This window comes from Metopolophium dirhodum, chromosome 5, assembly GCF_019925205.1.
Source record: "Metopolophium dirhodum isolate CAU chromosome 5, ASM1992520v1, whole genome shotgun sequence".
NCBI classification, from domain to species: Eukaryota; Metazoa; Arthropoda; class Insecta; order Hemiptera; family Aphididae; genus Metopolophium; species Metopolophium dirhodum.
In genome coordinates, this window is record NC_083564.1 from 2,212,709 (window position 1) to 2,227,010 (window position 14,302).

At 27.4% G+C, this 14,302-nt stretch overlaps 2 protein-coding genes across 2 annotated transcripts in view; one reads left to right on the forward strand and one right to left on the reverse strand.

Moving 5' to 3' along the window:
* The window catches only part of LOC132944328 (H(+)/Cl(-) exchange transporter 7-like), a 50,925-nt gene that overhangs the window by 17,694 nt on the left and 18,929 nt on the right, over window positions 1-14,302 (forward strand). The window contains exons 14-15 of the mRNA XM_061013613.1: window positions 77-256; window positions 607-690. Of these exons, the coding sequence (XP_060869596.1) occupies window positions 77-256; window positions 607-690 (264 nt within the window). The remainder of the gene's footprint in view (window positions 1-76; window positions 257-606; window positions 691-14,302) is intronic.
* Window positions 4,589-5,880, reverse strand: LOC132944329 (uncharacterized). The gene is made up of 2 exons (XM_061013614.1): window positions 5,729-5,880; window positions 4,589-5,073 (listed from the first exon to the last, which is right to left on the reverse strand). Exons 1-2 carry the CDS (start codon window positions 5,744-5,746, stop codon window positions 4,732-4,734), a joined length of 360 nt encoding a protein of 119 aa, XP_060869597.1. The 5' UTR covers window positions 5,747-5,880; the 3' UTR covers window positions 4,589-4,731.

Below are 14,302 nucleotides of genomic sequence, written 5' to 3' on the forward strand. Positions count from 1 at the left end.
ATATATGAATAAGGGATTTACCAAGTTCCACAACTTGTTAATAATGTCTTAATGTCTTCTAAAACATTGTTCACAGACAAGGAATATAGAACATAAATGTTATGGCTTGCTTAAAGGATTTATTCTTCGGTCTCAGTTAAACGTCATCCTTGAGCACAATTTGTACCTAACTCCTTTGCATGATGAAAATTATTGTACAAAACTGGAGCTCCTAAGAAAGTCAACGTATACTTGTCACGACACTCAACAGTTCCAGGTTCGTTTATGAATATTTTAGTTTTGCTTTCCAACATGAAGGTTTATAATTTTGTTGATAGTCCTTACAGTAATATTTTATAATTTTGCTTCATAATCGATATACCTACTATCTATATATATATATATATATATATTTATTTATTATATACCTACATATAGAAAGTGTACCTATATCTGATGGATTTGATGATTAAATGGGCAATATTGTTAAATAACTCAGAAACGCTCGTCTATAAGTATAACATGATATGTGTTTTTAGGTCTTACCTCTCAATTAGTTTTAATATTTATAAAATTAAATAAATAATTTAAAATAATAGGTATATTATATATATAAATATATTTCAGAGGTTGAAAGTTGACGAAGATGAAAGAAGTATTGTTATTGACCTGCGACCATATATGAATTCAGCACCATATATAGTGAGATTAGTAAGTACTTAGTAGTTTGTTCAATATTTATTATAATTAAAATGAAATAAAATATCGGGGAAGTTAGGTTAGGCAATTTTATTAACACGGTTTTATACATTAAAAATGCAATTAATAATAATATTAAGTTTATTATAACTTCAGCCATTAAATTATAAAACTGAAGCTGCAACCTCGACTAGGTAGTTATAATAAGCTATGTATAGGTTATTAAGAACTTATAGGTAAACGTCTTTTTTGATTCGTGACATGTTAATCCATTACCCTGTAATCAATAGAAGTGTTCCAGTATTCATAAACCTGCTATTTTTCATTAATAGTTAAGTACCTAAGTATAATATTACAGTATGAAATTATAAGTATATTTCTCCCTGTATAATATTATTATATTATTTAAGTAGGTGCGCTGCGCATATCAATAAGTAATTTTTATTATAATCACAACAAGTTGAGAAAACTGTTCATATATTATTAAACGACATTTATATTGGCATAGGTACAATTATAAAAAGTGAAAAATATCGAAAAGTGGATCAAGTCCACTTTTAATTAGGTACATTAAGTCCGAACGCCGGTACGAATTTGACTCGAATGTCTATAATATACTATATCAATGACCCCGTAATCTATCTAACGAAATCACTCATTAATGACTATGGGGTCAATCGGTCGATCACGGGTGTTGCAAGTGTTGACCCCCCCATCCCCCTCAAACGTCAACAGTTGACTAAATATAATTTTTTTGAGCAATTTAATTTTTTGAAATTTTTGAAACAGCTATTTTTAGTCTTATTTTAGATTCTGAGCGGAGCTAGTGGTTTTACAATGGTGTTTATTTTTAATTTTTTTTTATATATCCTGTATACAAAATTTCCACCAGATGGAGTGCTTCAATTTCAACATATAGTACCTTGTCTTTTAGAAAATTGGATTAAGATGGTAGTTTATAGAGGTCATTTTTCGAATTTCTCAATAGTTGTATAATGCCACAGGAAAAACTACTGACAAATTACGAAAAACCGTTTAAAATGGGATTTTAATTTCTAACGATTTATTTATCACCGTAGCGACGAATAAAAAATTATAATATTATAATATTAATTCTACTTAAAGGCTTTAATAAACAATAAAAATTTAAAAATCCAGACTGATAAACCGTCTCCGCTCAGAATCGTTTTTCTTATACAATGATATTATATCATTGAATTCTAGTTTAATACAATCCATTATACATTTCCCCACTTGTAACTTACTGTACTGCAGAGCGACATCCATTTACCCGCTTTTTATTTTAGATTCTGAGCGAAGCGAATGTACTGATTTTATAATGATGTGTGTTTTATTTTAGTTTTTTTTTTATCTTTTTTTTCATCACCTTTTAGGACAGTAAAAATGATTGGATTTTCTTCAACTGTAACTTTTCTGATAGGAACAGTAACTTCCCAGTAGTTTTCAAAAGCGACGTGAGAAACAAAGGAAAAATTTAAGAAACACGTAAATTTTTACGCAAAATCTGTTTTCGAGAAAATCGATTTTGGTTTTTGGTGCAACTGTAAAACAAATGACTGTAGGTACATGAAACTTTGACTGAATATTAGCATTCTCTATACACCATAACATTTTCCAAAAATTTTAACTCTTTTTGAGTTGTTTACGGCCATTGTCAGTTTTCAATTTTTTTAGTTTTTTTTTCTATAAATATCAATAAAATTTTATCTGTTGAGTAAAAAAGCTTGAAAATTTAATAGAAGGCTCCTAGGTTATTGTTTCAAAGGCAGATAAAAAAAATTAAAAATCCTTAGTCACAGTTTTTATTTATAAGCATTTAAAGTTCAAATTTTGACAAAATACGGAAAAATCACGAAAAATAGCAAATTATTTTGAGTTGAGAATTCATAAAAATTTTTCTTTTTAAATCTAAGATTTGAAAATGTAATATAAGATTACTCATAAGTTTGTCTACCTTTATCAAAAAAAAAATGTCTAGAAGAAACTTAAATTAAATTTTTATGAGCGTCTGAAATTTATATTTTTACAACATTTGATATTCACTCGATTTCTCATGTAACAATTTTCTTATTTTATTGTAATTAAAAAACGAATGACTGTAGATACTTGAAAATTTCACTGAATGTTTATATTAGCATTTTCTATACACCATAATATATTGAAAATATTTTGACTCTTTTTGAGCTGTTTACGGACATTGTCAGTTTTCAATTTTTTTAGTTTTTTTTTCTATAAATATCAATAAATTTTTATTTGTTGGGTAAAAAAGCGTGAAAATTTAATATAAGGCTCCTGATTCATCGTTCTAATAGCAGTTAAAAAATATTAAAAATACATAGGCACAATTTTTTTTATAAGCATTTAAAGTTCAAATTTTGACAACATTTATCAAATTTATAATTTATTAATTATTTTGTAGTTAAAAATGTATAAAATGTTTAACTTTTATGGCTAAGGATTGAAAATTTAAAACAAGGCTCCACGTAAATAGTTTAAATAAATTACTTTTTTCACAATAATATCATCAAATATTCTTGGTAATATCATAGGCTGACTGACCGTTTTCGCTCAGAATCGTCTTTCTTATACAATGATATTATATCATTGAATTCAAATTTAACACCATCCATTACAGTTACCCACTTGTAACCTACTGCACAGCAGAGCGACACCCACTTATCCACCTTTTTTTTTTCGTTACACATTTTTTTTTAACCCCCATACATAAGACGTATTAATGTCAACTGCCATTACCTTAGCCACCTAATAAAGATCCAAATTTATGCTATGGTAAAAAATGTAGTTGTGAAGAAAAAAATTTAAAGTATTTAACTAATTACGATTATAATAGTAAATAATTACAATAATAATACTGATTTTGGTGATTTTAATGAACTATATGTTTGCCAAAAAGTTTTGTTTTTTTTTTTTTTTTTTTGATCATGTTATTATAGATTACCAATTAAAGTGTATAAATGATAGTTTAAAGAAAATAATATTTAGATCTTGTACATTAAACCTATACCAATTATTTCAATTAAAAGTATTAATGCATATTTTACTTATGTTTAGAGGACCATAGTTAAGAAACTACCTAAACCAAAATTAATGATTTGAGTATCAACATTTTCAGAAAAAAAAGCTTTGCCAGAACCATTAAAAATTATAGTGATTACCATTTGAAAAAATAAAGTTGATTTTGCTATTGGTACACCTGCGTGTTCAAAAATTTTGAAATTGTTATAAAAAAAATTGTATGTTTAAAATAAAGAAACGCGTCTTTGTTCGTTTTTTCGAAATTCCATATCATTGAACCATAGTCGTTAAAAAAAACCCGCGTACAATGACATAATACACACATTGTATATTATTATAAACGTGATTTCAGTTTCAAGTTATAGGTAACTACGTCGTAAAAGATTGATATTGTGATTTAAATAGTATATTTTTTTTTATATGAAAAATGTGACTTTATACGATCACTTTAAATTTGAATTTATATTTTGCAAAGTTATTTTCAATTCGGTAAACCATAACTGATTATACTGATAATTTATAATCAAACGATACAAATATACAATGTGTAGTATGTAGTGTGTAGGTACCTATTCTGATTTCGAATATTATGTGTGAGCTTGTTTGTATGATGTTGTGCGAATATGTGAAAATGGTTTTGTAAGTTTAACAAGTATTCAAAGAGATTAATATATAGTAAAAGTATTATGATTTTTTCCTGCAACTATATTTTATATTTTGTGGACGATGATAAAATGTTAACCAAATACTTCCTGTGGTTAAGTCAATAGTATAATATTTGTTTTTTAGCAAGTGAAATCATATCATAATGTAGATTATGTTTAGGTGTAAAAAATAATGAATTAACTCTTAATTGTCTGAAACAGGTGAAAATCACCTGATAAATTATCGTTTATTCGGTTTTTTAATTAAACATGATATAAAAATAGGTATGAAAAAAAACAATAAATAGCTTTTTATCATTATTGTACTGTATGGATTAGAATAGAAATTGTTTTAATGATGTCCATGTCCATATGATCCATGTCCTCCGTGTCCACCACCTCCGTGTCCACCACCTCCGTGTCCACCACCTCCGTGTCCACCATGACTACCACCATATCCACTGTTTCCATGACCACCACCATGTCCACCGTTTCCATATCCACCATTTCCATGTCCACCACCGTGTCCACCATTTCCATATCCACCATTTCCATATCCACCATTTCCATGTCCACCACCGTGTCCACCGTTGTATCCACCACCGTATCCACCATTATTGTGGTGACCACTCTTAGCTGGTTCGGAAGTTGCTTGTTGAGTCATCACGAGGACGACGAGGCACAAAGCTAATATCTATAAAACAATAATATTTCAGTCAATATTAAGTTTATTTTTTAATAATGTGTAAAATATCGTGTGATATAATTCTAAGAAGTAAGTATTGATATTTTTAACTTTTTGTAAATTTATCAAATGGATACAATTTTAAGACAAATACTTGAGCAGTTAAAAGTAAAATAAATAATAAATTATAATAAACCACTAAAATAGGTAAAGAGTTATTTTAGTAACCATCTGTAATGTATTATATTTATACATATACATTAAAAAAAATATTAAACCACGTAAATATAACACTATATCAGGTACATGAAATAAAGTAGATAAAATAGTAAATATGAAATTAGATTTAATAAAATATTTATTATTTTAGTTATTCAACGGAGTAAAGATTTAGTTTTTTCTGGCATGGAATTTTTTTAACTGTCTTTTTGAATATCAGTTTTTAAGACGGATATAAATTTGTCGACAGTTATTATATTTGGTGCAGGTTAAATTGGGCTATTTGCGTTTGATTATAAAACGTTAGTTGTTTTTAGAATACTTCAAAATTATAAACAATTTTATATTATTAATTTGTATATTATTTAAAAAAAATTTAAACGTTTTGTAACTCAAAGTTGGAAATTTAATGGACTAACAATAATATTGAATAAACAATACATACCGCTGTGTAAGATTTCATGTTTCTTGAGATTGCTGAATATTCGTCTTTGAAAATGTGATGTTCGCTGAACACTGATACCTCTACATCTGCTGGTTGCCGTTTATATAGGGTCCGCGCACGTTTCTTATTTCGCCAATATTTGTTGTAAACAAAATTTTTATCACTTCCAGTGTATTGACCTTCAATTTACATGAATGTTATCCAAGGAAATACCCAAACCAGTCTTCAATTTTTTTCCTTCTCACGAATAAACCGGTTAACTTAACTTTATATAATCAAATCATAATTTGTTATAATAATAATAATAATAAGCCGTATTTATTATAATATTATTATTGTTATTCATTTTGTTATTATTATTATTATTATTGCTGTTGACATATGGACAACAATTTATTTGTATAGACATTTGACGACAACTATTTTGTGAAATGACCGTTATTTTAAAACTAAACTTGTTAAGGTCGTCGAAACACAAACAAACTAAAACAAATTTTTAATAAGTAACGCACCGTATTACTATATTTCGTATAGTTAAAAGTGAAATCCGTCATCCGTGTAGTTATTATATTATTGTTGTTTTAATTCTAGATACGAGACAAGATAATATAGCTGGACTAGATTAGGAGGTGCATATAATTATATAGGTAATTGGGCATCAACGTACCTACCCATCTATTACAATATAATGAAACTTTGTATTCCGTATTCGAACCACAAACGTGAAATTCATTGAAACAAAATATATTTTTATATTTTCATCACAAGGAGAGTATTATTTTATCGGGAGTGTTACCCTCAAGTAAAACATTATTTTTTTTTTGAAATTACCGTAGTAGGTATGTCATACTTAGTAGGTACCTAGAAACTTAGTATAACCTATACTTATACCTAATATAAAAGGAATAAATAATTTCACCAAATAATTCAATTAAGTTTTATTCAAAAGTTAAAATCATCATTTTTTTTTAATGCATTTTAATGTTTATTAATAATAATTTTCGTTATGTCTAAATTTCAACTTTTAAATTAATATTGCGAAATGTGACAGACTTGATGCTATTATAGTATTATAATATGGAATAATTGGCATTGTTAATCGATAACGTTCAGCCTACCCTATTTTAACTTAATAATTTGTGATGGTGTTTTAACAACATATATTTCCGTGTAAAGTTATTGTTGTGTTTATTATATTTTTATATTGGAGTTCATAGACTCTTTGACCATTTTTTATTCAACCAATGTGGCAATGTCAAAGACACATTATCTAGCAGTATATATAACTTAAACTACCTACTAATTATAGCTAGCAGGACAGCAGGTATATAATATTTATTTTAGTTAGTAATCTCGTATATTAGTAAGGTTACTCGTATATTTAGAATTAGGTACCTGGTTAAAATTATAAAATATTATGAGACTTGAGGTCAATGGTGACTCGTGTCTATTCATCGCACTTCTTAAAGTACGAAAAAAAATAGAATTTAAGTAGAAATATTAACAAAAATTCTAATAGGCACAAACTATTAATATATTGAAATATTTTCACTCCAAATTTGCATACAGCTTAATTATTGTATGTGTCCAATGTCTATATAATTTGTTTATATTACTGAACAGTATATGTTTTCCATATAATATTAATTAAGAAGTGTTTAGAAGTATAAACTTTTGACGTAGGTATTCAAATTTTTAATCGATGACCCATAATATTGACATAATTTTATTCAGAATTTGGGTGAACGTACAATTTTCCATTTATTTTATACATTATCATTTGTATTATTTCTGAACAATGTACAGGACAAAGCCCAGATTAAAGTGGCGGGGGGGATATCAATCAATAATTTATTGTTCAAACTAACTTGAATATTTTTAATATAGGTACGATTAAAATATTAAAATAAAACATTTCACAACATTTAAATAACAAAAATTAAATTGAATATTGAACGCCTTTGTGTTAATATAATAGGAAAAACCACTATATAAATTAATAGAAGTAGGTAATAAGATATTTCATTGATAAATATACATTTTTATTTCAAATATGCAAATTGTAATATTGATAGGTAGGTACCTACTAATTAAATTTAAAACGCATTTATATAATTACTAAACCAGTTTTAAAATTGATAGGTAAATAATTAAATTTTAAATTTTAAACTTTGAGTTATTGTTAAATTATGTTATGGTAAAAAATTACCGCTTGATCATTGAATTATGTAGGTATGTTAAAGTACTGAAAAAATAATCTTACTCCGACTCTCAACATATTTATATTATATTTCTAAGTTTACTAAATGTCATGAACAATAATTGTTAAATTTATAAATGTATACTTTTATAAGTATCAAAAATATTTTATATTTTGAAGAGATGAACTGAAAGTATGAATTTTGAATTTAGACCAAATACATGGTCAAATTATACTATTTACTTATCTTATTACTTACTTAATTTTGTGTACATAATACAGAAGGCAAAGTAATAAAGCAAGTAGTTAAAATTGAAATTATTCTTGTTCTATAAGCGTACACATATTTTTTCATCCGGAACAGAAAATATTCAAGTAACATAAAGCGTTACTATTAGGCTTCTTCAACTTTTTTCAGAAATTTAGATATCGATAATCGTAATATATCGTTAGTCGTAATATATGGATAATCAAAATATATCGATAATCGATGTACAGCAAGCTAAACTGATTTTAATGCCAAAGTTCTTGAATAATATGTTTCAAAACAATTAATTGTTAATAATTTACTATGATTTTTTTTTGTGGATTTATGTCAAAAGCACATATTACCTATTATTAATATAAGTGAGTATAATAATCATATAACTATGTCCTATACACTTCACTTTCATTCTATTAAACTATATATTATATTGAACACATTACAAATTCTAATATTCGTAATCAAATCACCAAAAATTATAAATACTTATAATATAATAACATTGTAATAAATTTGAGTTAAAATAATCGAGTTTCAAATACACGGTATATCATATGATATTATGGCTAACATTTATCTATTTTATTGTTCATTTATTATTAATAATTATGAATAGGTTAGGTCTTGTAGTTAGTATCTAATTAGTGCCTATAATTAAATTGTACAAGTATTTTGTATTTTTTTGTAAGTATAAAATATAAATTATTTCATGCAAATTACGCAATTATTGTTGGCTTAAATTGTTTATTGTATTTTCATATTCATCCAGTTGGCAACTAAGTTACAAATTTTAGCACACCGCAAATTACTCTTGGTTAATGGTTAGTGATGATTACTACAATTTGTGGTCCATGAATATCTTGACTTTTATTTAACCTGCACACCGTATGTGGCACAGTGCACACGTATAAAGTAAGTTGTACATCGCTTTATATATTTTATGATTGTAATTTAGAAATAATCACATGCTAAAAAATATTTCTAAAATTAAAAAGTACATATTATTAAAATGATATATTTATTTATTTAAAAAATATTTAAAACTACTGAAATGTGTTTTTCTTGTATAATATTATTACTGTTAGACAACATTTATTTCATTTTTACAACGTTTTAACGATTTTTTCTATCCAAAAACTTAAACCAACCATGAAATTAAATAACTTGTAACAATTTAATTTGAATCCAAAGACATTTTATATCTAAACTAACTCGAGAAAATTTGTTTTATTAATTTTTCCACATGTTTGTATTTCCATGCCTAGGATAAATTATATACAAATATCAAACAGCTATCACAATTATACCTACCCAAAAAACCAATCATTAAGATTTAAATTTTTTGTTCTCAGAGTTTTGTTTGAAATTGCATACATTTTTAATTTGTATATTAATATTGATGATTAAATAATTTTATTATGCGTATCTTCAGTTGATAACATAAATAAAAATATTGTTTATATGTACTGGCATAAACGGAGTGATTCACTAAGCATGCAATGCATCAAGCATTTCTCCTTGAGTAACAAATATTTTATTAAATTATGATTTTTTGAATTTTTAAGTAGGTATATCCAAAGATAATATTTTTAATCTATTGAATTTGTTGTACTTATTAAGGACTAACGAGTGTTCTGTCATAATACAAACCTTTTCAGTTTTTCAAATGAGAATCTACTTTTTTTACTGTAAGTTATTTAGTGGTTATTTTTTTTTCAAAATGTTGATGTACCCAATTCAAAATTTGATAGAGTAGTTTCACAGTTATTAAAATGTTTATTCCAAGGATAATAGTCCTTAAAAAAGGGTTTACAAGAATATACAAATGATGTAATATTGGATCAAGTATTTATTAATTATACGCTTGGACCATTTTTAAAAATTGTTATTGTTGATAGATCGATATTAATCGCTAAAATTTTCAAATCTTCAAATCCCCTTATCTTTCAAACCCATATTCTTTAAGTATCTATATTTATAAATTCCAAAAACCAGATTTTGAATAACTACATTATTAGAGAAAAACGGGGTGAGCATACTTGGTGAAATAATCTGAATAACTAACAGAATATTATTATAATATTTTATACCATGGTATTATATCTCAAAATCCAAATATAAAAATTTAATTTTTAAGCTGTAACTTTAGATTCAAAAATATGATTTTGTTCAATAGTTTCTGTCTTATGTTATTTTAATAAGATACGTTTCAAAAGTATATTATATTATTATTTTTGTTAGTAAATATTCAAAGTTCGACCGGAAAACGTAGAATACGTACGAATACTATTTTATTTATTTATATTTATTTTAATAATTTTTGTGTAATGTTCACTGTTCAGTATATAAAAAATAATAATATTATATTCAAGGTCAATCATATCATATTCTCACAATATCACATCTCAAAAATCGTATTACTTATTTTTTATGGATAGTTAAAATTTAAAAATGAAAAAAATCTCATTAACGTCATTTTATTACCCTGAAAAGTCAACTTTACACAAAATTGTATTTCTAATAAAATGATTTTTCATCAAATACTGTAGAGTTATATAATATGGGTGAGCGAAACGATAAGAGTGACAACTATTTGAAGGTATCTACAGAAGGAGTACAGCCCCAACCAATATTGATATTCGTAAAGTAGATTGGAATATTTTTCTACGTACTTGCAAATCGCTTAATACACACCACAAAAACTCATTTTTTGATTCCAAGGAAAAGGAACGATATTTTTATTCTTTTTTCTTAAGTTTGTCAACCCAAATCGGGTGATTTTGGTAATCTAGTTTGATCTGGTTGGTACTTCAAGACTTCAAGAGGTAAAAATCAGGTATTCTCAGTAATGTTTTATAATATTATATATTTTGTATTTACGTAACAGCAGTTTTCGACAACATTGATTTTGCGTTTTTTTTTATAAATCATAACGGAACAATGGTAGAGATTGTTAATTCTCACTATAATATATTAGCATTTTCTTGACACGATTTAACTAATTTAAAAAACATTTTTAGCTCGCTTTATAGATATTTAAAATGTAATTTTAATATTTTTTTTGTGTTAAATAACTCGAATAAATTTATTTTATAAACTAATCTACCTATTTGATTTATTTGATATATATATATATATATATATAACGAGCGGAGGCCGAATAATACAGTGGTGTATACTGTATACACGGGGAGTTGGGACGATCAGAAAAAAATTTAATAATCTAAGTAACTGCATATTAAAAGAATAAATAACAAAATATAAGTAATATATAATTAGGCACAATAGCGTGTCTATAAATATTTAATTTTTAATTAAAATAATTTAAGTACAAATAATTAGGTAGGTATACTATATTCATAATATATTCGATTATTACATGGAAAATATAAAGATTCTAATTTTAGAGCGTAGCGAGAAAAATATTTTTTTGTAATAGTTATTGTATTGGTCTATTGAACTTTTTTATAGTACATAATTTATTAAATTTTTTTTTTCTAATGTTTCCTTGTAAAGCGCTATCACTAAGAACTCTATTTTATAAAATTTAAAAAAAAAAGCCTACGGGGGAAGGATCTGCCCCTACAATAATACAGCAACTCTCACGATAAAATTATTTGCTTCTTGATATTATATCCAGGATAGTATTATGTATTTAAGATACGATACTACACATATTTAACAGCTATTATAATTATTTGTAATTGTACCTGAAAAAACTGTTCATTTATTTTTTGAGCTAAGAATTTGTAAATATGTTTATACTGTGGTCATACAAATATACAACTACAGTATACATCTGAATAATTTCATTTAAATAAAAAATAACGGTTTTGGTTTTTTTGTTGTAATTCAATTAATATCAATCGTAGAGACCTGAAACTTTCCGACTGTAACGTATATATTATCATTTATCATATCCTGGGTTTTTTTTTCTAATGAAACGAATCGATTTGTTTTTTTCACAGTTTGGAAGTGTTTTTACCACGATGATACGTGATTTATAAGAATATTATTTAAGTTATGACTTATGATTATTGATTGGTACGATCACTCGCAAAAACAACTTGAAGGATATAGACGATATTGTACTGTGCAGTATAATATATATTATTGCCTTTTCAAGGGTGCACTATGAAATTAATTCGTTATGACCAAAAAAAATTAATAATGCAATAATAACAATAATACATTTTTAACCTGTTTCCTCGTCTTTGATATATTATTAGCCATGACTTTGAAATATGTAAAACAAAAAAAAACTCTATTTTATTTGTGTATTATTTTCGATAAATTCGTGCAGTACCTGGAAGGTGTAGGTACCACCTTATTGCGTTTAGGTTTCTGTTAGATATTCATTGCGCGTGTAACACCTCAATTCGCCGAAATTATGTCCGGTCGTCGTGACTTTCGTAACCATGGTAATACAATATTAATACGTAGGTACGTACATCACAGTGTTAGCGGTTCATCCCCGCCCGGGAAAAAAAACGACAAAGTAAACACGCAGATGTTTGACGCTTTTCCGTAGATAAAAAATTTTAAAAGTCGCGGTAAAAACCGGGTATAACCGGTCCACATAACCGCGCTTGGAATCTGCTCCGCGTAGTGTGCTCTTAAAATTAAAAGTAAAACCGCTTGGCGACCGGATCGGCGGTTGAACATTTCGACCGCCTCGACGAAAATGCCAGACTTTGACACGACACCCCTAGGCGGTCGGAATTACAAAAACTACGCCTTCCGAGTGCATTCGCCTGCATTACAATAATATTATAACGTACCAGAGAAACCTCTGCCGAAACGTCAAGTTTTTCCGAGCCCGGCGGTCCGACCTTGTGCGCGTCAATCAATCACTCGGTTTCTTCTCTTTTGCGGCCCATATTATTATTATTATTATGTATACGGGTAATACTATATTATATTATTATCATAATACACAACGCGTGCATTGTGGCCGATTTAAAGTAAATAAATATTATTCAGCCGTATATGACAATAGGCGACTCGTAGTTCCGGCCCCATGCTCTCTCTCACTCTCTCTCTCGTACCGTAGAATAATGCTGCCGACGCGTGTCCGTGCGGCGTGGTTTTGTTTTATCGGCACTACTAAATTAATTTAATCCTTTTTTTCTACGACTACATCGTACGTCAACCATTGTGATGCTGCATAATACAGCGTGGTGCGTATTTATCACGCCGTGTTGTGTTCGGTCGTGTTTGCAGCAGATTTAGTGCCATGTCATTTCGGGGTGGCCGAATTGAATATAATTCGATCGGACGGAATGCCATTAGTTATTGTAGTACGCGTGCGCATAATATAATAGGTAATGCGTATACACTATTACGTAGCTGTATAGGCGCCTAATATATATTATGTTTCTCGTTTAACACGTCGACATCTGTAAGCGTGCAGAAACCTCAAACGAGGAAGTCTGCGAGCATGCGTATGGAGCGTACGATTTTCCATACTTTGGTACCTATAACTAGTTTTTATATTCTGAGCGAAACGATGAATGTATTGATTTTACAATGACGTGTGTTTATTTTTTTTTATTTTTGTGTCTGTCATCACATTTTAGGACAGTAAAAGTGCTTGGATTTTCTTCAACAGTAACTTTTTTGATAGAAAAGTGATTCTAGTTGGTACTTTGGGGGGTCAAAAGTAAAAATTTCCCAGTAGTTTTCAAAAGCGACGTGAAAAACAAAAGAAAAATTAAGGAAAAACGGGAATTTTTACACAAAATCTGTTTTCGAGAAAATCGATTTTGGTTTTTAGTGTAACTCTAAAACATATGACCGTAAGGACATGAAAATTTCACTGAATGTTTTTATTAGCATTTCCTATACATGATGAAATTTTGAAAATATTTTGACTCTTTTTGAGCTGTTTACGGACATTGTCAGTTTCCATTTTTTTTAGTTTTTTTCTATAAATATCAATAAATTTTATCTGTTGAGTAAAAAAGCTTGAAAATTTAATAGAAGGCTCCTAGGTTATTGTTTCAAAGGCAGATGAGACGAATTAAAAATCCTTAGTCACAGTTTTTATTTATAAGCATTTAAAGTTCAAATTTTGACAAAATACGGAAAAATCACGAAAATTAGCAAA